Raw genomic sequence first — 25,213 nt, 5'->3', positions numbered from 1 at the left:
TGGTGGTGCTGCTTAAGATTTGTTTGGACAGTAGCATGTATCATGCCATGTGATTATGATGTGCTTTACCATATATGTGGGGATAAGGAGGAATATTTTGGGACAATGGGATGCTTACAGACATCCACCTTGTGCTGATGGAGGGTCCATTATAGCAAAGGTGATACCGGGTGCTTTGTATGTCCGTGGAGCTAACGGGGATTAATGCCACACCTTGCACCAGAGGGTGAAATTAAATGTAGTCTTGTATGAAATAAATGTAGTGGACTTGTCATTTCTGGTTGTGTACTGTTAGCCATTGTAATTCCAGACCTCAGTATGTGACCAGATAAAGCTTTATAGAAGGTAAACATATTTGGGCAGCTCAACTGCCATTACAATATTGAAAAGGTGTGCAAAACAGAACCAGCCAAATCGAAACCAGCAACAATTACCTGCAAAGATATCACAGTACAAAACATTCTAAACATCAAAGAGCAAAATAAACTGAAATGTTGACAGGCAGCATAATATGTCATTGGGATATCTGTCCCTTTTCCCATATTGGAATAGGGGTGCAGTGCAGCAGATACTGCTGAGGGAGCATGTTCCCATAGCTTATTGACTGATTTCCTCCCTACCCCCACCCCAGCCCTCCAGCTAGAGTTGTCCATAGGACTGGGCATAGGTGGTCTGGGGGTTTCGGCAGCAGAACTTGAGGCCAACTGACTCGTGATCCTTAAACATCTCTGAGATGTCCCTCTGAAATGTCATGTCTCACTCCCTCATCTCCCAGTCATACCAAAGATACTCCACCATCATATCCCTTTCATCTTTGGATTGCTTCTTCAATGCCAGGTCCTCCCTTTGCTTTGCAGCTTCCTCTAGGTCCACTTGCCAGTTCCTGAGCTTCATTTCATAGTGCTAGTCTGACAGAGCAGTCATTCTGCATCTCCAACAGCAGGTCATCCCTGGGCCTCTGTCACTTGGCCCTCAGATTCTGCAGACAGGCTCACAGCTTTTGGCATCCTCCCTTCCCTCCTACATTTGAGAGTGACTCAGAGGTTCCTGATAAAGAAAAAAGTCTGTGAGTGTCCTTGAGTCCTACTATGATTTTATACCCTTTATATGTAGCTGGAAATAACAAAAAAATGCAACTTTTGATCTCCAATGCCATTCCTTTTGCTGCCTCATGTGCCTGCTTAAAGCATGTTCTCAGGAAAAGAATAGTGTGCTTCCATAAATTTCCACTTTAATAGGGAGATGTTTTAAAGGTGAGGCCGCCAGTCTTAGTGAAACAACAGCATTGGCGATTATTTCAAATTTATTGTAAGCTGATGTGGTCATGCTGGAAATTCCAGCCTGGAGGAGAGAGCAGTTATTTCAGGCCTCAGAACAGAGACCTGGTTATTCAAGGGAAATATTTCTGCACTTTTATACCAGATGAACTGAAAAATAATGATTGAAGGGGTTTGTGAATTACAGAGAAGGCAGAGGGAAGCTTACCTTGTCCAGAAATCTAGTAGCCCACTTGGAATTTCTACTGTGTGAATACTTTACTATTTCTTACAAATGGACCAAAATAAGATCTGCAATTAACTGGCTGCTACACCAGTGAGAGGATAATACCACATGGTGTCTTTAAGGACTGCTCAAGCAAGCTATATTTTTTCAGGGCTATGGCTGCAATGCTTTTAGTCTTTTGAACACTTGCACTTTTAGTCTTTTGAACACTTCTATTAATAAATTGGTAATGCTATAAGGCATTGTAAACTGCTCCTTTACAAAAAAAAAAATTTCTTTCTAGCTTATTGAACAGTGTGGTCTGTTAGGAGAAAAGAAGGGTAATGGAAGGATGCAGGTAACAATACTGGATCCACTTGCAATTAATGCAAGATTGAGATTAAAGGCTAAAACCCACTCAGATATTTCTGTTGTTGTTATAAAGGATAATATGAAATATCTGTGTCCCTGTCTTACCCAGCTGAAATGCTGTGTTCTCTTCTGGTTTGTTAGCTAAGTTAATTGACATGGTAATTAAAATGCTCAAAGCCACCGGAGCTTTGTCTACACTAGGTTCTCCCACTGCTGTTAACGGTGGATGAGCTGATTTGATGGAAGCACAGAAAGATTATTATTAATTAAATTCTTTGTAGAGTGGGTGGGGTCACCCCAATCCCCCTCTTTTCCTTCTTACTCCCTGTGGCCAGTCAGAGCTCCCTGTGTGGTTTTTCTTGCATTCTTTTCAGAATACTTAGCTCTCTACCTTCCTTGTAGACAGTAAGCTGTTGTTTAGTACTCAATAGATAGGGTTTATTTTCTTTCAGATTTTAGTTCAGTGTTAGGCACTAGTGACATGCAGCGCTTGCCAGACTTCAAGCACTGCCTATTGCCTGGGGTATCTATCCCAAAATAGTGACCCCGGCCCGCCCCCCGCCCCCCCCCACACCCTGCCTTTTGTTCCTCAGCAAGGGGCACATCAAGGAGAAATGCAGCATCTACCATTCTGTCCAGAAAAGAATGCAGATTATCAGAGAGCTTCGTCTCAAAGTAGTACCTCATGGAGCAGGCAATGAGGCCCACCTCAGACCCAGGACCTTATGGCAAGTGCCCTGTCTCCTATGCTCAGTACGTTATAGTGGCTCCTGTTGTGTCTGACAGACCCCCAGATTCAGACTGTTCTCCACAGAGAAAGAGGGGTCAATCTTCCTCTTTGGGACCTCCTAGAAAAAGGACTTACAAAACAGACCACAGCCATTCAAAGCTGAAGAAGGACTCTTCTTCTTCAAGAAGGGATGTGAAACAGCATCAGGACTCTTCAGGTACTCATGGTAGAGCTGGGTCATCAACCCATATTACCCCTGTACTGTGATGAAAAATACCAGTACTGTACTGTCAACTCCAGTACTGTCTGCAGGATGGCCATTGAGTCTGGTACCAGTGGACACTATCTCTGCACCAGCTTTATCAGTACTGACGATCCTGCAAGTTTTTGAGGTAGCAAAGGATTTGCTGTGCCTTTCAGTCCTCTCCTGTGGTGCAGGACTCCATTTTGCTGATGATGCCTCCCACTGGTCCAGGCTTGTTGCAGTCCTGGGCTTCTGCTCAGGGACTGTTAGTGGTAACAATGCCCAGAACCGACTAAGAAATTTGGCAGCGATTTGGCCCCAGTACCACCCTCAGCACCAGTGCACACCATGCCAACTTCAGCTGAGTCCCCAGCCTCGGTACCAGTTGTATTACTTCTTTTGGCCCCTGCAGCTTTTGTATTATGACGTTCATTGGAAGGCATCCTGTCTATGGGCTGTTCTTCAGCACCGACTGAGGGTTTTCCCAACATGGATGTATGACGACTGACCATCAATGTCTCTGTAGTACCAACAACTTTGTACTGACCTCAGTGTCTGTTCAGTGGGCTATGGATAAGTTCGGTCACCCAATGGCCCCATCAGCCTTGGCACCTCTGATGCCCACTGACTGTTTGGATGATTTTTTGCAATCTGGTTCAGAGTTCTCCAGTACTTCACTGTCCCCTCTTAGCACAGATGGTCTAGCAACTCCTCCAGGCCACCTCCAGAGGGAGAGCACTGGTACCAAGACTGGAGCCAACCAGATGGTAGAAACAGATCATTGTGTCCTGGTACTTACCGGCTGCCCAGGCCTTATGCTCTTCCCCAGTGGCCTTTTTGGAATCCCTGGGCTGTTTCTCAATTTCCCCCAGGCACCACTCACAGACTCAGCTGAATGGAAGGTCATCAGACTGTCCAGCAAAACAGCTTTTAGAGCCTCTTACATTGGAAACACATGGAGATACTGTTCCTCTTGAGCAGCCAATGCTTCAAAAGGGCCAGTTGTGGGAGGAGCCAGTTCCCCATCAGGAGGATCCTATGGCTCCAGTTCATCTGTCCTCCTCCTCGCTTGACAACTCACTGATACCAGAGTCGTCTTCTCCAGTCCTAGAGAACTTTGTCTTCTCAAGACCTGCTGAGGAGAATGGTGGTGGCGTTAGGCATACAAGTTGAGCTTGCTAGAGAGAATACTGACAAACATTTGGACAGTCTGCAGGCAGTTACCCCGGGATAATTAATTCTCAATTAATTATGCTCTTCTAGAGCTGTCAGAGGCACTTTTTCAGTGCTACTTTAAGGCACATGCCAGCCTCCTTAGCTCCTCCAGCTAAGTGCACAGACAAATGTTATATGCCAAAGCAGAGAGTTTAGTGCTTTTCATAGAATGATAGCATCATAGAACTGGAAGGGAACTCGAGAAGTCATCTAGTCCAGTCCCCTGCACTCATGGCAGGACTAAGTATTATCTAGACCATCCCTGACAGGTGTTTGTCTAACCTGCTCTTAAAAATCTCCAATGACAGAGATTCCACAACCTCTCTAGGCAATTTATTCCAGTGCTTAACCATCCTCACAGTTGGGAAGTCTTTCCTAATGTCCAACCTAAATTGCAGCAAGGGCGGTTTAAGTCCATTGCTTCTTGTCCTATTTTATTCCCATCCTGCCCCTAACTCCCTGGTGGTTACTGTTGCTAAGGAAAGGTCACATCAAGGGAGATTTAAATCAGCCCCCAAAGAAAAAGAGCCCAAGAGATTTGATCTGTTTGGGAGAAAGATTCATTCCACCTTCTGTTTCCAGATGCATATAGCTAACCAGCAGGCCCTGTTAGCCAAATATGATTTTGTAAACTGAGATGCAATGTCCAAATTTACTGAAACTTCCAGAAGATGCAGAGGATGAGTTCAAGACTTTCCTGATGGAAGGTCGCATTGTAGCCAAGACATTCCTCCAGTCTGCGCTTGACATGGTGGACACTTCTTCTCGGGAGATGGTTTCTGCAATAACAATGAGCACCTCCTGGTTACAGAACTCAGGGCTGGCCTTACCATGAGGCGAACTGAGGCGGCCGCCTCAGATGCCAGATTGTGCGGGGGCACCACTAGGACCCAGAGTGTAGAAGATTGTGTCTGCGGCTGGTGCATATGTATTCTCTCTGCTCTAGATGCACAGAGATGGTGGAGTGCTGTGCTGGAGGAAGGAGGGCACAAGAGACATAACAGACAGGCAGGAGAAAAGGTGAGAGGGAATAATAGAAAGTAGCAGGAGCTGCAGGGAGAGAGAGGAGGAGGAGCCTCTTATGTACCTCTCTAGCACTCCCAGGAGCCTGGACTGATTAACACCAGCTTCTCAGGGAGCTTCCTGTTTCCTGCTGCTTCCGTGAACCCACTTGAGAACAGGCAGTCAACTGAAGTAGTAGGAGCCAGTTAGGCCTTTAAGACGCTGATATCTTCCCTCCTTTACCCAGAGGCCTGCCTGACCTCAAGGGCTGCCCTTCCACTCCTCATAACCCCAACAAGGCTGGGCCCAGGATCAGCCCCCCTCCTGCGGTCGGGGTTACGATAAGTCTGGCCTGCAAGGCCTCTTGGCTGGGGGTGTCTCCCTGCACTGGGCCAGCTGCCCAGTGTCCCCCGTTGCAGTCCCCAACTGCTCACACACCTGGCTCCGGACTGCTCCAGCTCCACTCTGCCTCAACACTGATGCTGCTCTGCCTCCAGCCCCCTGGGCTGTCTCTCTGGCTCTGGTTGCTGTAGTTCTCCTCCCAGCACAGATCTGATCTCTGGGCTGTTTCTGTGGCTCTGCTCCCAGCACTGACCTGCTCCCTGGACTGCTTCTCTGGCCAGCTCTGCACCCCAGCTCAGCTCAGGCTCCTGCTCTCTCCTTAGCTCAGCCCCACTCTGTTCCAGGCAATTCCAGCTCCCAGGGAGGATGGCCTCCTGATCCCTGATTGGCCTGCCTGCCCTGTCAATCAGGCTGACCTGGAGCATTGACCTCTCCCCATTGCTCCAGGGACTGTTGGTCTCAGGGTCCTGATTTCCCATCGACCCTTCCCCTTTCTTTTGGTACTAGCTAGCCAACCAAAACACCCCCACTGAGTTTTAGTAAGGGGCCAACAGTCCCCTTACATATGTTTTAAACCTGCTGCTCATTAATTTAATTGGGTGACCCCACTGCTTGTGTTATATGATGGGGTAAATAACGCTTCCTTAATCACTTTCTCCATACCATTCATGATTTTATAGACCTCTAACGTAACCCTCCTTAGTAGTCTCTTGTCTAACCTCTAACTCAGTCTTTTTAATCTCTCCTCGGTATGTAGGGGAGAGATTTTTTTAATCTCTCCTCTCAATCCATAACCCTAATAATTTTTGTTGCCCTTCTATGTACCTCTTCCAATGGTAATATCTTTTTTGAGATGGTACAACCAAGACTGCATGCAGTTTTCAAGGTGAGGGGTGTTCCATGGATTTCTAGAGTGCATTATGATATTTTCTGTCTTATTATCTATTCCTTTCCTAATGGTTCCTAATAGTTGTTAGATTTTTGTCTGCTACTGCACATTAAGATGTTTTCAGAGAACTATCCACAATGACTCCAAGATCTTTCCTCAGTGGTAACAGCTAGTTTAAAACAGCTAATTTTGTATGTATGGTTGGGATTATGTTTTCCAAAGTGCATTATCTTGCATTTATCAACATTAAATTTCATCTGCCAATTTGTTGCCCAGTCATCCAATTTAGTGAGATCCCTTTAACTCTTCACAGTCAGCTTTAGACTTGACTATTGAATAATTTTGTATAATCTGTAAACTTTGACACCTCACTGTTGACCTCCTTTTCTACATCATCTATGAATGCTGAACACCACACATCCTTGGGGGACCCTACTATTTACCTCTCTCCACTATGAAAACTGACCATTTATTTCTACCTTTTGTTTCCTAGCTTTTAAACAGTTACCAATGTAGAAAAGGCAGAAATGTTCAAAGGATATATCTGGTCTGTATTTGGAACACAGGAGGCTGTATCCATCCTATATGAAGTTGTGGATGGAGCAGAAAGGTTAACATCTGTAACAAAGGAGGATGCAAGCCAGCATCTGTCAAAATTAAATATTTTCCAAAAAAAAAAAAGGCTGCGTAACTTGTACCCAAGAGGGTGGAGCTGAAAAACTCTTATCCACTAATGTTAATTTTTAACAAATCTTAGAAAACTGTGGAAATTCCCTGGGCTCCCAGCAGCCACTGACCTACTCTGCCCTGCACATGGGTAGCACATGAATGCCCCCTTCAGGGAAGCTAGCCCCTCCCCACGCCTACCCCACATCCTCTCACCTGCCAGAGCCCTGAGTCCCCCCCCCACACCCACTCACCATGGCCAGAGGAGCTCCAGCCAAACCGTACCAACCCCTGGGCTGCCGGGCAGCCCTGAGCACCAGCCCAAGTGCCCACCAGCCCAGCCCCCAAACCACTAGCCAGCCACCCCTGAGTCACCCCCTGGCCCTAGGTACCCCAGGCTGCCCTTGGCCACTGACTGGCCAAAGCAGCCAGCCAGCTGAGCCACAGCTCCAGGCTGCCAGCCTGAGCTGAGCCCCCTCCGGCTTCAGGGAAGAGGGGGAGCTAGGGCAGGGCCACAGCCTGGGTTAGGGAAGATTTAGTCTCCCCTAACCTATGATACCCATTGCCCATGGCACTGCAGCTCCTTTTTATTTGAGCCTACCGGGCCCAGATTGGTTACTCCCTGCAACTCCTCCCTGATTGGCTGTGCTTCATGCAGCCTCTCTGGGACATTCAGAGAACTAACCTCCATTGCTCCTTCCAGGGCAGGGCATAATTAAGCCCTTCTGTGCCTGTGTGGGGCAGCCACCCCATCACACGGCCAAAAGTCATTGGGCTCAATATAGGGATATCTAGATGAAATGTAATGGCCTGTGTTACACATGCGGTCAGACTAGATGATCTAATGGTCCCTTCCGGCCCTGAACTCTATGAAATCTATTAAACATATTGTTTGGTGAAAGGGGGCTCTTTTGTCTCTCTGGCATTCCCAATGCACAAGTGCAGTTACCCAGAAACACTACAAACAACTCAATTTCCTTAAGGCAAGTATCAATGATTTCAGCAGTTGGTGATGAGAAACCCAAAAAAATATTTCTGTGACTTGAGGGCAAACATTCCATGCTTCCTAGGGAGGGTTTTTCTTTTTTACCTCTCCCAGCAAATGCTGAGGCTGTGTCACAGCCTGTTAAAGCATGAAAAACTAGGAGCGCTTTTGCCATTTCTTTGCCTAGCCTTGGAGCACAGAATCTTCAGTTTAATCCCAGAATCAAAAGTAATCTGAAACTCATTAAAATTCAATTTATTCACAACAATCACTGAAGCAAGGCCTTGATCCTGCAATGTGAGCCACAAAGGTATATCCTGTTATGCCTAAGATTGTTTGTAATTGGAGTTATTTATTATGAGGGTTTGGGAGGGGTACATATATAGTAGAAAATAAGAAGGGGGGAATAGGAGATGGAAGAGAAAGAAAGGTGATGTGTGGGGCAGAATTTATGAATACATTAAAAAAAAAAGCTATGCACCACTTGTTAAAATATTAGGATGTGATAATGTAATTAAAGACTATCATAATACATACAAACATGAGGCAAATTAAGGTTGCACAGACAAACTTAATTCTGGCATTTCCTTACTTTTGAGTGCTTCTCTTTGCAGCCTTACTATTCTTGTAATTTAGGGAGTTTTGTTTGTTTTTAAAACCTTAGGGAATTACATTAAAAAACAAATATTGGAAATATAAAAATTTCATCCCATGGAACCATGTTGTGGCTCAACTTGGTTAGCACCAGGATTGGGATCTTTAGATCCAGAGCACAGCCCTCTACTGCCTTGAGCTACCAGCGTAACTGGCAGCATTAGAGATCTGTTCTCTTCTATATTACCTGCCACTAGAGGAGGGGAGGGAGGATGAGATGCATACTTTGCCAGTGGGTTTCACAGCTATTTGCTAGACTGAAAAGGAATATTGAGACTAGGGAATGATGGGATCAAGTCCAGGTTGTGTAGGAGAGCATTTTCTAGTGGTTACAGACCTTTCTGCTCTGACCTGACCCCTTCAGTTCTCCCCTCTTCACAGCTCCTGTCCTCGTCATTCCACTGTTGATATTCTTCCCCAGTTCCTGCCTGTCCCGTCCCTCAACTCTTGCCCAGTCCCTCCCTCCCCCACTCCTATCTTCCCTCTGGCTCCTGCCTATGTTTTTCCGCACTCCTATCCTCCCTCTTCTCTGGCTCCTGCCCCCCCTCTGTTCCTGTTCCCCACCTCTTAGCTCCTGCTTCTAACACCCTACACCACCAGGCTCCTGGCCCTGTACCTTTTGCCCCTTATTTCCCCCTTCCCCACATTCCTTACACCTCAGCATTTGTTAGTCTCTACAGTGCCACAAGTACTCCTTTTCTTCTCTCAGCATTTGAGTCATCTGTTTCTTCCTTCTGCACATTCCCTGGGCATCAGCAAGGAGAGCACTGAGAGCATATGAGTGGTCTTGCTCTCAGTTCCAGCAGTACAGTGGCCCCTGGCAGCAGCAAGGGGAGCATTGCAGGGGAAGTCCTGCTCAGCCCCTGCAGTGCTAGTCTAGGGCATGTTCAGTGAGTCTATAGCTCATCCAGTGGGCAGGAAGGAGCCATGTGAGGGAACGGAGTATACCCAGTGCAGACAAAATCTTTGGTGTATTTAGCTACCAAACTCTAAGAAATCTCCACTAAGTTTGTGTGAACCATGATTTTTTTCCCCCAGAAAGTTATAAGTTGGCAATAGAGCTCGTCAGTGAAATGGTTGTAAGAATTTTTTTAACATGGGCAAAAATGCATTTTCCCCTAAGCTCATTCTTAGATCAGGATGAACCATTTTAGATGAAACATTCCAGAATAATTCAGCCTGAGGGAGATGCCCAGCATGGAAATTTTCAGCCCAAATGCTTTAACTTTGGCACAGTTATCAATAACTGAACACAGCATTCTTATAAGGGCAACTTTAACTTATGAGCATTACTTCATGCGCCATCTATAATTATTTGATAGGAAATCATAGTTCTGTCTAGTAAAATTATTTTAATGGTACATGTAAATCAAAACCCAGTTGAATGTACTGACTTGAAAGAAATAGTTCACAAGAAAGTTCCAACAAAACAATTCACATGTAGCAAGAAACTTCTAATTTATTTGAAGTAGCATTAATACTAAAATACTGACAAAATTATGTTGCATATTGCCTTGTATTTTCATGGGGACAACTATATACTGGGAGTATAACTGCTGAGTACAAGTATAGTAGGACAGAGCAGCTGTAGGACTAAATTGTCTGTTAAAACTTCATTGCTTCTATGCAAAGAAAGATTTGCTCAATCCATCTGAACAGTGCACGCCTTCCCATCACACAAATGGAGATATATTGTACTCTGTTTGTATTAAAGCCGTCAGAGCTTTCGCAGGAATTAGCTAAAACAGAGATATCAGAAGCAAAGCAGATGTACCAGCTGAACTGTATAGCTTTCAGTCATGTCCCTTGATCACAAACATACAGATACCAATGAGAAAATAGAAGCAGATTTCAGAAATCCAGAAAGCAATTTCCATAATTCTTTTTGGAGCCTGTCATTAGATGTATGAAGAAAACAATCATACTGTCCCAGCAGAGTAAACATATTTGAGTAACCTTCCTCTCAACCCAAACAATGGAAAGAATCATGTATTTAGAATATTGAGAAACATAACTATAGGATGACATATTGTATCTTTTTCAAGCTGTATTCCACACCAAAAAGCAAGCAGTATGTCTAGCAGTTTAGTAAGGAGCCAATAATGAGAATTTGCCATTGGTTTATCCAAGGCACTGTGTGACCTCCAACCAGTCACTTAACCTTCTTTTGTTTCAATCTGCTCAGCTGGAAAAATGAGTTAAACCAGGACCTTTCCTGAAAGCCAGATGTTACAGATCGTTTAGCTTCCCTCCCTGGATAAACTAATTACAAGAGCCTAATTATCAATGTATGAAGTAATGTTGCTCCACAAAACACACCTTTGCATGCAAAGCTATGATGCAATGTGTCTCTTTATAATATAAAAAAAATCAACAGGTTTAAAGCTTGACATCTCACACGTAGTGTTGTCTTACCTTTTTAAATGCCAATGAAATTTTTTTTCATATTTCTGCGTGTTTTAAAAGCTCTGCCGGTATTAGAATTCCTTTATTGTGGAACTGCAATGGGTCTAAACTTTGAAACAAAAATTATATACAGACAGTAACAAAGAATCAGTGAAAAGGGGAAGAAGTAGAAACGTTTTACTACTACTTAAAACACTTTCGGGATTCTCGTTTTCTGATCCTTTAAAAAATGCTTTTATGTGCTATTTGTTTTATGTATTGATTTTGTATATAATTAGGGAGCGAAATTTGCACACTAGCAGATCCACGCACATGGATCCAAATTCCAGGTGCCACCTTTTCCAAGGAGCATGTGTGCAGCAGTCAGAATGCACCTGAAATTTCGCAAAAAGAACAGGAGTACTTGTGGCACCTTAGAGACTAACCAATTTATTTGAGCATAAGCTTTTGTGAGCTACAGCTCACTTCATCGGATGCATACTGTGGAAAGTGAAGTGAGCTGTAGCTCACGAAAGCTTATTCTCAAATAAATTGGTTAGTCTCTAAGGTGCCACAAGTACTCCTTTTCTTTTTGCGAATACAGACTAACAGGCTGTTACTCTGAAACCTGTCACCTGAAATTTGACCATCATGATCTACCTCTCACTGATTGTCCATGGCACTTAAATAATCACGCACCTGGATCCAGGTGTTTTCTCCTCACTTGTCCCTAAGCGTAGCAGGATCCAGGTGTTTTGTAAGGGGGAATCGTCCTCCACACCCCCGCAAGGATTATGCCCGAGGCTGGATCTGTCCTGGTGAAGAAAGTTTTCCTGCTGCTCGGTTCAAGAATATCCATGGAGATAAACTTTGTACTTTGTACTAGAATCAGTCAAGTCAGGGCAAGATCCGTTCAAACCAATTTCCCGGCCCAACCTGGGAATCAGAAATATTTCAGAACAATGGAGAGGCCACGTGTGTGAAGGCGGAGGTGACGGCGGGGGGGGGGGGGGTGTCTCAAAAGAGACACGACTCCAGAAGCCCATCTCTTGGCTACCCCATCTTCTCGGGGCCAGGCGGTCTGTCAGGCGTTATTAGCCTGAATCCCGAAGTCATCAGAGCTCTGAGGCCAGGGAAACGCACCAGCCCCCCGCCCAGGCCCGCCGCTTTGCAATCGCCTTTCACCTCCACCCCCCCGCGGCGCGCCTAGAGCTGCCCGGGGAGGTGGCAGCTGGAGCTCGGCTGCCTGCGGAGGAGGCAGCGGCCGGGTCCCGCTTAGCGCCCACCCGCCAGTTGCGTTGCGAGGCCACGGGCCGCTCCCCAGCGCGGGCGCCCGGGGCAGGGGGCGGGCGCGGGCCGGCAGCGCGCAGCAAGCGCCGGGAAGGAGGGAAACACCTGGAGGCGCCGGAGCCTCCACCCCACCCACTGCGCGCAGCGGCCACCGGAGCAGCCACCGCCGCCTCCCGCCCCGCTGGCAGCCCGCGCCGCCTCCGCCTCCCCGCAGCGCGGCGTCAGGTGCGGCGGAGCGGCCAGCGCGCCTGTGCGGCGGCCACCCGGAGCGCAGCGGGGCTGCAGCCGGGAGCAGGAGCCGCGCTCGCCGCCGGCCGAGTGAGAAGATGGCGGAGCTGGGGGCTGCGCGTACCTCCCCCCCGCAGCCGCGGGCGCCAGGTGAGCGACAGGCCGGGGCAGCGGGGCTGGCGGCTGCGGGCGTGGGGGGACGCCCCTTCCCGTGGGGACAGGGAGCGACCCCTCCAGCGGTGTCCGGAGCCGCTCGCTCGCTCTCCAGCTGGAGCAGCCCCGGGGCTTGGGGGGCCAGCGGAGCCTCCTTCGCGAGCATTAAAATAGCAAAGACGGGGGCAGGTGCCCCCGTAATTCCCGGGGCAGGGTCGCAAATAACCAGCGGGTGAGCGGGTGCGGAGGAGGGGAGCGCAAGGCCTTCGCAAGGGACTCCTGCTCCTGTGCCCGGGGGCGGCGCACGCTGGTGGGCAGTAGTCGCTCGTGGAGGGGCAGGGCGCGTAGTGCTCATCCTGGGGGTGATGGCTGCATGTGGGGAGACTTCCGCATCCAGGCACCAGTCAGAGAATTTGGAGAGTTTCCTTTATCCTAGGAACACGCGGCCGGCTGTAAATAATGCCAGGGAAGGATTAGAAGGACCTGTGAATCCCTGCATCTGTGGGAGAGAGTATCCGTAATAGCTACAGGAGAAAGTTGTTAATGCTGAATGGTTTGCTCTTCCCTGGGGATGTCAAACATGATTTGGTTCAGCAGTATCAGAAAGGGAGTATGTGTTATCTGAGAGTAAATCTGCACAGAGCTCTGCTACTGTTAGACTGGTATAGTTCCGATTCACGCCCCTTGGCTTGCTTATTTTCATTTTAAAACTGTTTTCTTTGTGGTATAGTAAATATTTGCCACGAGGAAGTTTTTAGGTGTCTTTAAACCTGTTGGGCTGGTCTTGCATGACAGATGCATGTTAATTTCTTAACCACTAAATGTGTTGCCAGCGATGGAATGAGCTTTATTTTAGCCTAAAGTAAGGATCGAGGACAGAACATCTAAACACAGTTTCCTACGGTGTCTGGGCCTGTCTATACTGGTAGGCCAAACCATGGAATAAACTGGTTAAGCTGGTATCGAGCTTGAACAATCAGTTTAGTTGTCAGTCCTATATAGGCACAGATTCTAAAGGGCTCTCCTTTCCTGCTTCATTCTAAATAACCACATTGTAAGCTTCTTGGGGCAAGGACTTTTTTTTGCTATATGTTTGTACAGCACCCAACACAATGGAGCTCTGATTCTAATTGGAATCTCTCAGTGTTACCAAAATATAAATAATAATTACATTAGAACATATTCAAATGAAGTGAGCTGTAGCTCACGAAAGCTTATGCTCACATAAATTTGTTAGTCTCTATGGTGCCACAAGTACTCCTTTTCTTTTTGCGGATACAGACTAACACGGCTGCTACTCTGAAACCAGTATTTACTTTGTAAAGTCAAGCATTTGAACGTTAGGAAATACTAGAACTAAGGTTGCCTGTGAAACCTTATTCTTTCCCCTGCTTGTATGTGTGGGTGCATTATGATAGACACTTTAATGACCTGATTGCATACTATTTTTTCCACATGACCTCTGCTTCAGTCAGTGCACAGGAGGGATAGTGCTCAGGGAGCTATTCAGTATATTTTTATCTCCATTATCCAATACGTGACCCTTTCGCGTCATATAAAACCATGTACTGAATACAGAATTATTAATTTACCCATGGTGCTCATAAGCTGTAGTACCTGAGTGCCTCGCAAATGCTAATAAGTTTATTTTCACAATTTCTTGGAGAGATAAGAGTATTGTTAACCCTATTTTACAGGTGGGGAAACTGAGACAAAGACAGTGAGCAGCCACAGCTCAGTTGCTCTTCAGAGTGTTTAGCATTTCTGATCATCCAGCCCTTGGTATCTCAAGTTGGGCCCCTAGAAAATGAGAGCGAAACTAATAGTGACCATGTACCAAAATTCCAATTCAAGTAACTTGCCTAGCATCACGTAGGAAGTTTCTGGTAGAGGGAAGGACGAAAGTGAGGTCTGTGTAACAGTCACCTGTCTTAACCACAAAACCATCTTTTATCTTTTTGCATTCCCTATTTTATTCTCTATGCACCTTCCACCTGCTAGAAAAATGAGGGAGGGTCCTATAGATAAATCTCATTGCCTATACAACTTCTCAGTACCATCCATTCTCTGTCCTGTCCTGTGGAAATAGTCATATGTTATCATGTGATCAGTCTGTGTCACAATGAATCTGCACAAGAATGAAGCTTGCATGGGCAATTGTAATTGCTGATCATGCATCATCAGGATTTGAATCCTGAATTTTAAGTACTTCAACACAGAGTGCTATTCCTTCAACTACAGGACTAAATGTATTAGTTGGTAGCAGAAGACTGTTACCCTGTTTGAACCTTCCACTAAAAGAAGTTGCATAATACACTGAAAAATAGTGGGTTACATATGCATGAGTAGCCCCATTCTACAGACAGAATAGAAAATAAAGGTATGCAGTGTGGCTAATTGGATGAGATTTGGGTCTGCTGTAGTGGAGAGCTGGGATATATTGCTAGTCCCAGTTTAATAATTGTGAAGGGTACACAATTACTAAAGCACTCAGCAACAGAGTTTAGAACTCATGCTCTTCTGGTACACATTATTATTATTATTTGAATTTATCTTCTCCTGGGGTTCTCATCCCAACATGGGAGGTATGTGGGTACAGAAGAATAATATCTGCCCTCTGTGATATCCCTAGAGGTGGGCAATAGGCCACTGGGGCCATGTGTTGGGCCCAGGTGATAGTTGCAACTCAGCCTGGATCTTCCCATCCCTTCCTCTGGTACAATAGCTGCTCTGGCAGCAACTTGGCAGAGTTTCTGTTTGCAGGGATTTCCAGTGCAATGTATGCTGCTATGGCAATAGCTGTGGGGTCCCAGCCTTAGAATGTTCATGGTGTTTTTGCATGCTGCCAAAATCATGCAGTAACAACACAAACCATGGTAGGGAAATAGCTATTTTCAACAGTTCATATTCATCTACATCTGAGCAGAATTTCATGGTGCTAGTAAACTGCACTTTCCTCTTGCCAAAACCCTGCTACAAATAATAAAGGTGATAGAGCTCAAGAAAGATGACAATCTTTTATAATGGAAGGTGTTAGGTAAACTAAATATTGGGGTCACTGCCAGTTCTCCATCTAATAATAATAATTAATAATGAGGAATAAATACCAAATGTCAAGCTTCTGAGTTCCAGATCTCTCATCTTCCATTTCACTGCTCTGTGAAGTGTGCTTAGATCTGTCCTGGAAACCTAAGAAGAGCTCAGTATTTCTGGTTATTTTTCAGGGAAGTGTTTTTTTCTTTTCTCACAGAAAAGCTTGGTCAAAATTAAGAGGATTTAAGAAAAAGGTACATATGGTGCGTAGTTAGGTAGAAAATATAAACAGAGTGAAAATATAAGGAGCAAATTCTTACATATTCCTTCAGATTTTTTTTTCCTGCTGTGATGACAGCATTTACTCAGCTGATTTCTATAACATTTTTCAGTGTATAGCACAGTATGCTAATGTTTTATAATTTCTTTTATGTGAGAAATTAATATTGTTTTCCCAAGGTGTTAATTTGAGGGCCTGCTTTTATATGGTATAACTATTTCATAACCATCAGTTTTATTTCAGAATAGTGTAATGCATTCTGTAGTTACATAAGTAATGGCTCAGAGGCATTACCAGTTAAAATTATTTTTGTATTTTGTAGAATGAAGTGAGGAACAGTATCTTTCCTCTTTGAACTGCAAAAATGTGGGGGGGGGGAAGGGGGGAGAAGAGTTGTTGCTTGAATGTCATAAGCTATTAAAAATGTAGCAGCGAAAAATCTGAACTTTAGGGCGTTGGAAAGCAGTCTTGATACCATACATAATATACATATTTCAGTCTGCATTATTGGGTTTTCATACACATATGTGCAAAATACATGAGGGTTAACTTAGATATTTCATATTCTTTTTTTCATGTGGACTGAAGGGGTTTACATGTATGTCATGTAAATAAAACTATGTATACTGCCCATTGAAATCTTAAGATTTTTATAGTAAGCACTTTTTATTATGTATTAAAACAATTATAATTTTCTTAGCAATTTTTTAAACTTTAGGTTTATTTATAGCTTAACCTAGTAAAAGAAGTTTTGAATATCTTGTTCATACTCTTCAGTCAGGTACTAACACCACATATCCAGTGCACTGAAAAGTGAGAATGTGTGTTTGGTGGCCAGATTATTCTTTTTGACTGTTCATGTAAAAAGGTGTGTCTTTTTTCCCTTATTCTGACATGTGAATTCCTCCATTGTCAATATATTGCATGGTTGGCAGTACTAGTTGGTTCTTTTGCTGTCCTCCACTATGGTTATATTGGCAGTCTCAGCGGCCATTAACCAGTATTTTAATAGATTAGCCATCTTTAAATAAGTGCCTTTTTATTTTGATGAATATAGTAGTATTGTAACTAAGCCTGGCTCCCCTCAAATCATTGGATCTCCCCATGTACAAGCTGGCTTCCATTAACTTCATTGCAGCACTGGCTGTGAAGGAAAATCACAATCTTTCTGCTAGGACCAGATGCTCAAACTGGTCTAAATTTAGGAGCATTCTCTGTAAGATTCTCAATAGCAGTTAGTCTCCATTTGAATATCCATATGCAGTTTATGTGCTTAAATAAAGTAAAAAATTGTCATGTATAAAAGTTGTAACTAAATGCATCTATTCAGGCACTACTAAAAAAAAGAGTAGGCAGACAAACACTATGTTGTGAAGTGTGAAAATATTACCTACGTCCTGGTATAACCATCTCTTGATCCACTCTGCGTTTTCCACATTCCATCTCTGACTGGTTTCAGAGTAGCAGCCGTGTTAGTCTGTATTCGCAAAAAGAAAAGGAGTACTTGTGGCACCTTAGAGACTAACAAATTTATTCTACTGAATGCATCCAATGAAGTGAGCTGTAGCTCACGAAAGCTTATGCTCAAATAAATTTGTTAGTCTCTAAGGTGCCACAAGTACTCCTTTTCTTTTTGCATATCTAACTGGCTGTCACAATTTTTTCCAGCCTATCAAATTAGAATTTGAGCAAATCTGTGGAATTCGTTGTTTGATCCAGGTTCTCCTTGATACAATTTCCTTTCACTTGATGTGAACAACATATTTTACCTAGCTCAGTACAGCGTGTTACTGTGATTTGAGTAGTACACATTAATACAGTGTGTTCCTTTGTTACACACCCAAGTTTAACTTTCATACAGCATGTTTCTCTCATACTGGCCTAGGCAAACTTCTAGTTTATTGTTTAATTGTTTACAGGAATACTAGTGTACATTAACAAAAGTTACACTAATAAAACACCAGTGTTCCTCTAGTACTATTGTGAACTTGATCTAGTTATTATTTAACCCCTCTTATTTATTACCATTTACATTCTTTTGTATGAATTTGCCATAAGTGACCTGCTTTTGAATGATAGATGACTTGATATTTACCGATTGTGTATTTTCTATAATTGTCAGTGAGGATTTTACCCGTCTATGTACAGTATGTGTGTATATATATATATATGTGTATATTTATATATATTGCCCACAGTCAGTTTCTCTGTTTTTTCCATGCTCCAACTTCATAAAAACTACATGATTTTAAATTTTGAGCTGTTATAGTATACTGGATAGTCTGCCACATTGCTTGTGTCCAATACCTGTTTTAGGGTCATTTAATGGGCGACTCACTAATTTAGTGACTTGTAATCTTAGGTGGAAAAACATTTATTTTACAGCAGAATAATATACTGTACTGAGGTTTTAGAGATACCCGTCATTGTAATTGATCTCCCTAACTGTGACTGATGCTTGTGTGTGTGCATCTGCACACCTGCCTCAGTGGGAGCTGATGTCAGTTTGGTCTTCCTGCTGGGAAGTGGCTTAAGACAGGAAATGCATTTCACTGTTAGAATGAAATAGGCAGAGACTTTCAAGGTTCTTATTGTTCTGTTACTTAAAATCTTATGTCCGACAGTCACTGCCTCTCTCATTCAGATAATGAATTTCATTTTCTTTGCCTTGACTTCTGCCAATGGGCTGTCAAGGTAGCAGTGTTCTCTGCTTGACAATCTTTTCAAATGAATATTGTAAAGATCTTGGTGATGTATTTTGTGTGTAATTAGATAGTGATTAAAATCTTTCATATTAAATGGCAGTTTTGCTTAAAAATTGTTCTCTATTTGGTGTTCATAGAGTATTTTTTGTTAAAGTAATAAAGTAGGATGTTCAGATCTTCGATTGTTCCATCTTAGGTTTTTTTTCTCTTCGTTCCCTCCCATTATTCATTATTTGAATTATTATTTAAATGATTCATGTAATTATACTTTCATTCAACTCTTTTAACATTTTTCTCTCTTGGCTCGTCTGAATTCTTGTCAAATGTGAGAGCAAATAGACCACATCAAATTGCTATATCTCAACTCTTGCTTACTGTGTGCCTAATTAACATGTGTTTCTGTGAATCTTAGCGCAACAATTCTCTTTGCCCAATTTAGTGTCTAAAAAGTATTAGTTATCATCATATATATCTGTTCTTTGTTCAACTTGCTATTGACGATGCTTGTAATAGTCACTTCACAATAGTAACAACCAAACCTCTGCTTTCTCTAGAATTTCTATAGACCAGTGGTGTGCAAACTGGGGGGCACCCCCCAAAGGGGGGTGCAAGAGGTTCTCTGGGGTGGTGCGAAGAAAATTCTGCCTTTTGCCCTTTTAAAAAACAAACATACAAATATCAATGTTGCCAACCTTACTTCTGTGCTGCTGCTGGCAGCGGTGCTGCCTCCAGAGCTGGGCAGCCAGAGAGCAGTGGCTGCTGGCTGGGGCATTCGTGTTGTTCGTGGCACAGGACAACTATTTTTTTTTTAATCCCACACCAGTCCCGCCCTGCAGTTCCCACTCCCACCTGCTCCTGCATTGTCTGTTGAATTTTTATTCCACTCCCACTGTTATGGCAGCAGGCTCTCTTTGTTTGTATCGTGCTTCATAACTCTAGTTTCTGACAAGGGATCCCAAATTGGTAGTGACTAGAAAAGATGTTCATTTTTAAAGGCTCTCAGTTTCCAATAAGTAGTGTTTGTGGGAAGTGAGTAATATTTTAGGTAGCTTCTCTGCATATGACGGTAAATGAACCTTTCAGTGTTTTAAGTCGCTCCATGGCTTCTCAGTATGCAAAATAACTTCAGTTGCAAGTTATTTTCCTTGGTCTATCTTTTTCTCTGACTGCTGTTTCTTTTGGATTGGTTTTGGTAATACTCTTAACCTTTCTGTTGCAATACCAATCTAAACAGGGAAAACTCACATATGTCTGATAAATTAAAACCCTTGTTACAAACTTCATTTCTTAATGTTTCTTTAATATTAAATTATTTTCCATACTCCATGGAGTCAGCTTTATTGCCTTCCATTGTCAGAATTTAGGCATTCCAGTCTTTTGTAGGATTTAATTTCCCTGAAGATTTCTTTATCCCATAATGAGCTGAAATAGATTTTATCATGTATTCAGTTCCTGGATTTTCTGGTATGACAAAAATCTGAAGATGTCTTTCTCTCCCTGTTCCAGAAATATTTTAATTTCTCCATTCATTTGCTCTCTCTGTTGTCAAACCCAACCCATTTAATGAAAGTTCATTTTTATAGTTTGTCTAATGTCAAATCACTCCTGTCTGTTTGTGTTAGAAGGGGGACTGGTCCACCCCACAACTTCATTGCATATGTTTCAGTTAGCTGTTGTAAAGTTGGCTTGTCCACCTGCAGTGTCTTTCTAAGTGGGTTCTTCACTTCAGTGATGTTGGTCTTTACATTCACTTTCGTGCCTCTGCTGCATTTCTCATATCCAGTGACAGAAAGGTGATGGGGCACATAGAGCATTCTTTAATCTTGCAGAGCTATTGGTTTAAGCAGCCATGTGAGAATCACGATGCTACTTGTCCCCCTTCTTGCTGTTTTAATAAATTTCCCCTCTTAATTGTTTTGATTTTTCCAATTGTTAACATTAACTCCCTCAATTAGAGAAATAGGCAGTGTTAAAAAATGAACAATTGTAGAGATTTTGCTATACAAAGGGAAAGGGCTGGAAGGGTAATGTTGGTGAAACCATGTCAGCTCCTGGATGCCTGTTGTAAGGGCTCTGTAGAAATATGTAAGAAGATAATGGCATGATGTATACCTGTTGTTGTTTTTCTGTTCCAGTCAGATGCTGGAGGGCATATTGATCCCTGTAGTTTAATCCAGTTAGGTAAACTCTAGCAGTGTGTCCTGCTTTGTTCAGCGTTTGTGTGGTCAATTACCTCACACATTAAACAGAAACCAGAATGACTGTTCTTTAGTTTAATAAAATGCTCTTTCTAATATCTGTGGTTTGTAATTAATTCAGTTTGTGTGTCATAGAACGGAGGAATTTTTAATGGGTCTTTGATCCACAAAGAAAGATACAGACTTATCATAAGGCTAAGCCAGCATGCTCCAGGGTATTGACTACAGAAAGAACTTTGAAGTGGTCTTCCTTTTCAGTCAGTGAGTGTGCTGCTCTTTTTTTTAAGAGTAAATTGGGTTATAGTTTGAGGAAAGTTATGATCTAAGTAAACAGTCCTTGATTATCTATCTAGAATTAAATGTTTTAAATGTGAATTAATTTTATTGTAAGTAAAATAAGCCCTTAATTTGGAAAACCTTAATCACTGAAACAAAGATGCATTATTTATGTAGTTAAGCAGGCCACAGGCACATCACAAAATGGATCTTGCTCTTTGTCCCAAAAGGAAATAAATATAATCTTCCATTAAATATCTTATCAGGGCATAAATAAACACTGCATTAATAGCATTTTAAATACTTGATGTAATGGTGCCTTTATTTTTGAAATACTTTCTACATGGTACCATGACTGGATTTTAATAACAATAGTAATGCTATCCATGTGTATATTTCTTTCGATGAAAGCACGACACAAACACAAAAATTAAGCCTCTGTGAGGCTGGTATTCTGGTTTCCCTGATGGAAGAAGCTGAATCTTGCAATTGAGACTTAGTCAAGGTCACAAAGGAAATCTGAGGCAGAGCCTAAGTTGTATTTTCAGTCTCCTGATTCCCAGTCCTGTGTTTCAGCGACAAGACATCCTTCCCTGTATTCAAAGCACTTTATCTCCTGTTAATATGTACAAGCGTTTGTTGTTCAACTTCAAACTTTTTTTCAGTAAGAAACACAGTTAAGTGCTGTGGCTATGATTAGGAATGGCAATTCTGGAACTGGCTAAAGGCCTGGTCCAAAGCCCACTGAAATTGATGGGTGCCCTTCCATTGACATCAAAGGGTTTTTGATCAGGTCCTGAAAGAAGAGATCTAAGGGCTTGCAAGATAATGTTCCAGAATGTGGTTCTGTAATTTTTTTGAGGCTAGATTTGAGAACAAAGTCTGAATAGGAATGAGGCACTGGGAGATGGGACACAGATAGTACATGATATAGGTCAGGGGACTCAAACTCAAATGACCACGAGGGCCACATGAGGACTAGTACACTGGTCCGAGGGCTGCACCACTGACCACTCCGCCCCCTCCCTGCCCCCAGGGGGTGCAGGAGGGGCACGGGGTGCGTCAGGGGGCTCAGAGTAGGAGGTTGGAGTGCAGGAGGGATGTGGGATGCGGTAGGGAGCTCAGAGTAGGGGGTTGGGGTGCAGCAGGGGGCTCAGGACGGGGGATTCGGCTGCAGGAGGGGTTCAGGGGCCAGGGCCGGCCCGGCGCGCACCAGGGGCAGGGGAACTGCGGCCAATGGGAGTTTCGGGGGTAGTCCTGGAGGAGTGGCCAGGGCAACACACAGACCCTGTGCCCCCACTCCCTCTGGCTGCTTCCCGGAGTGGCGCGGGGGCAGGGCAGGCAGGCAGGGAGCCTGCCCTGCCCCCAGTGTGTGCCGGGCCGGAGCTGCTCTCGGTAAATGCTGGGGCGGGGGCGGGGGGGTGTCGCGGGGAGCTGGCTGGCTGCAGGAAATAGCCCTGCTGGCCTCGTGTTTGAGACCCCTGATATAGGTTGTTTAAAGAGTGTTCTATGGAGAGAGCAGAGTTGAAGAAATCATGAATCCTACAGTCAGTGAAGTGACTGAGAAGCTGAAGACCTAGAAGAAAAGTCTGAGAGACACGCCTGCATTGAGGCTCAAATAAACTGCGGTGCACTCATTTTTATAAGTTAGTAGGAAGAGAGCTTATTGTGTGCAGCTATTTTGACAGAATGAGGGAAAGTGCATTTTTGTGTATCTGTTTGTTTTTCCAGTATATTGTTCCTGATCTGTTTTATGTAGTGTTCCTGAGTTTTAGATATTATTCCTTATTTGGATACCACTGGAACTGAATGTACCTTGATTTTTTTTAAGATACATATTGATAAAAGGGTGTATAGAAGAAAATAAGTAGGCTGAATCATAAGTGAATTTAAGCAAGCATAAGAGGGACCAGGGAGCAAGTGAAAAGGTGACTGACTTAAAATTACAAAAACCATTTGAAGAATGTCTTTTTATTAATGTATTCAGCACTTCTGGAACAAGTCCATGATGGGTAAATATTTTTCTTACACAGCAAATTGGTGGTCCCTTTTCTGTGCAGAGACTATTACCTTCCATAATTTTACTTATTATTTTCTTTGTTTGGAGTTTATGGACAAAGTTGTTTAATCCTGACGTGAAATTTTTCTTGCCTAAAATACCATGTTTGTCATTCATGCGCTGATCAGGTGTTCAGGGATTGAAAGTTTTACCTGACTACTTTTTGCAAGGGTACTAATCCTACTGGCTTAAGTAAAGAACACCTACGCTGCCATGATCCCATGACCATTTATGTGCAACTTTCTTTGATCCACTGGGGAGTGTGAAGATTTGCTGATTATGTAACCAACCTAAATAAATCAGTTCTGGGTCTGGCTGCTGCTCCTCCTGCTGCCTTCTTGAGCATGCAGGAGGCTCTAGCTTCTCATCTCCACATAGGTTTGCTGTTCCTCACTGCTACCTTCTCTCTGAAAGGAACAACCCCTGGGAGGCCACTTTTTGCTCTGTGGCAGCTTCCTTCTGAGAAATGTATTGGCTTCAGTTACTCAGGCCAACTCAGTCCATTCAACCCAACTACATATCTGGTTGCCTTAGTTTGCCTCAAGACACATCTTGCTTGACCTCTAAGCACAAAAGAAAATTGTGCAAAAGCAGGGGAGTCTAGGGCAACTGCTGTCTTTTCTGTTGCCTCAGAAGATTGCCTTTTAAAAGTAGTAAACTAACATGTAGGTTAACAGTATTGTTACAGCATTTGAGACTGCAGACAGAAGCCATAAACAGTAAAGCTATGTAAAGTTTTCATGTGTACTAGGTATTTGTAATAGAAGGTAAGTTGTGTTGTTTTTAATGGACATGGTAAGTTAGTGAGCAGCCGGAAGACACTGGAAGTTTCCCCTAGCGTTTTCAAATAGAGCTAGGTTTGTTATCTTCAGAAATTTCCTAGAAGGGATTAAGTTAAGCAGTTTTGTTTAGAGAACAGTAAACCTACAAAAATACATTTAAACCACTTGCTCCCCTTATTGGAAGCAAGGGGGGATGTGGCGGAAGCAGCGATTATCGCTCTAAGGTAGCAGGTAGTGGATGTTAAGATATGTGTTTGGTTGGCAAGAGTTATTACCAGTTTGAGAATTTCACTGACAAGCTCTGAAAAGACACTCCAGCTGGAGGGGAGTTGTGCTGCCGCAAGGCCCGTCAGCAGCAGAGGAGGATTATACAAGAATAAATCGGGCCTTTAATAAAAGCAGAACTTGGGCTTGATGAGAAGGGGGAGGAGGAGTGCCTGCAACCAAGAGCCTAGATGCTGAGTTCCTGAGTGAATTACTCAAATGGAAGGACCAGGCTTTTGGGGATGGGGGAAAGAAGGAGTGTGAGTGAAGGCAAGGGGGTGTTATCACCAAACCTTTAAAATCATGAGAACAGAAGCTTTTCAAAAGCTTAAATATTTAAAGTAATTTCTGCAAAATATTAAGTAACTGCTGTCCTTATGATCAACGTATATTACTTCTCAGGTAAACTTAAATCATGACTGACACAAACCATGAATCACATAAACCAGAGAATGTAGTGAACTTTAAAAAAAAAAAAATCAAATAACTGGAGCCTTCTTTCGATTTAGGAATTTTTAGATTATTCTGTAAGAATCTGCTTCAGGTGTACACAGACAAGAAGTTGCAATTTTCTCCAAGTATTTCTCCCTGTAACTGCCCATCCTCTTTGTGAGGAACTGCAAAGAGAATTGTGAGAATTCTATGTTGGGGACTACATAAGTTGAAATGTACATGATGTTTTTGGTGCATCAGACATGCAATCTGAAATGACACACTACTATTCAGATGCTGGTTTTGTTATTCATAGGTAGTCACCAATATCCAGGGTATTCATATTTCCTCCCTGAACCTCAGATGATATGTTTATTTTTAATTTTTGTTTTTTGTCTGACCAAGAGTAGAAGCTGTCTGTCATTTACATATACTGTATTATGATTCTCCTGAGTAACTTTCAGCTTGAGTGCCATCAGATCTTAAGGGAAAGCAGGAGAGGTGAGATGGGATCTCTAACACTGAATGGTTCCTTTTTCTGCTAGAC

General features: G+C 43.4%; 1 protein-coding gene and 1 long non-coding RNA gene across 7 annotated transcripts in view; one reads left to right on the top strand and one right to left on the bottom strand.

The window, feature by feature from the left end:
- LOC141996124 (eukaryotic translation initiation factor 1A, Y-chromosomal) overlaps nt 1-25,213 on the top strand; it is a 158,905-nt gene that overhangs the window by 24,475 nt on the left and 109,217 nt on the right. For 5 of the 6 annotated variants that reach the window (XR_012641487.1, XM_074967951.1, XM_074967942.1 and 2 more), the window contains exon 1: nt 12,483-12,634. The exons of the other annotated variant lie outside the window; for it this stretch is intronic. Coding sequence is in view for 4 of the 5 variants with exons in the window: in XM_074967951.1 (XP_074824052.1) it covers nt 12,583-12,634 (52 nt within the window). In the remaining variant the exon portion in view is untranslated. Of the gene's footprint in view, nt 1-12,482; nt 12,635-25,213 lie in introns of those variants that run through there. 6 annotated transcript variants of the gene reach the window in all.
- Nucleotides 67-11,949, bottom strand: LOC141996149 (uncharacterized). The gene is made up of 5 exons (XR_012641488.1): nt 11,666-11,949; nt 10,997-11,096; nt 4,613-4,822; nt 3,628-3,960; nt 67-1,047 (listed from the first exon to the last, which is right to left on the bottom strand). It is a non-coding gene; the product is annotated as an uncharacterized LOC141996149 (long non-coding RNA).

The sequence above is a fragment of the Natator depressus genome, chromosome 1 (genome assembly GCF_965152275.1).
Source record: "Natator depressus isolate rNatDep1 chromosome 1, rNatDep2.hap1, whole genome shotgun sequence".
Taxonomy (NCBI): domain Eukaryota; kingdom Metazoa; phylum Chordata; order Testudines; family Cheloniidae; genus Natator; species Natator depressus.
Note: the sequence above shows the minus strand (reverse complement) of the source record. Positions and strands in the feature narration are given on the sequence as shown.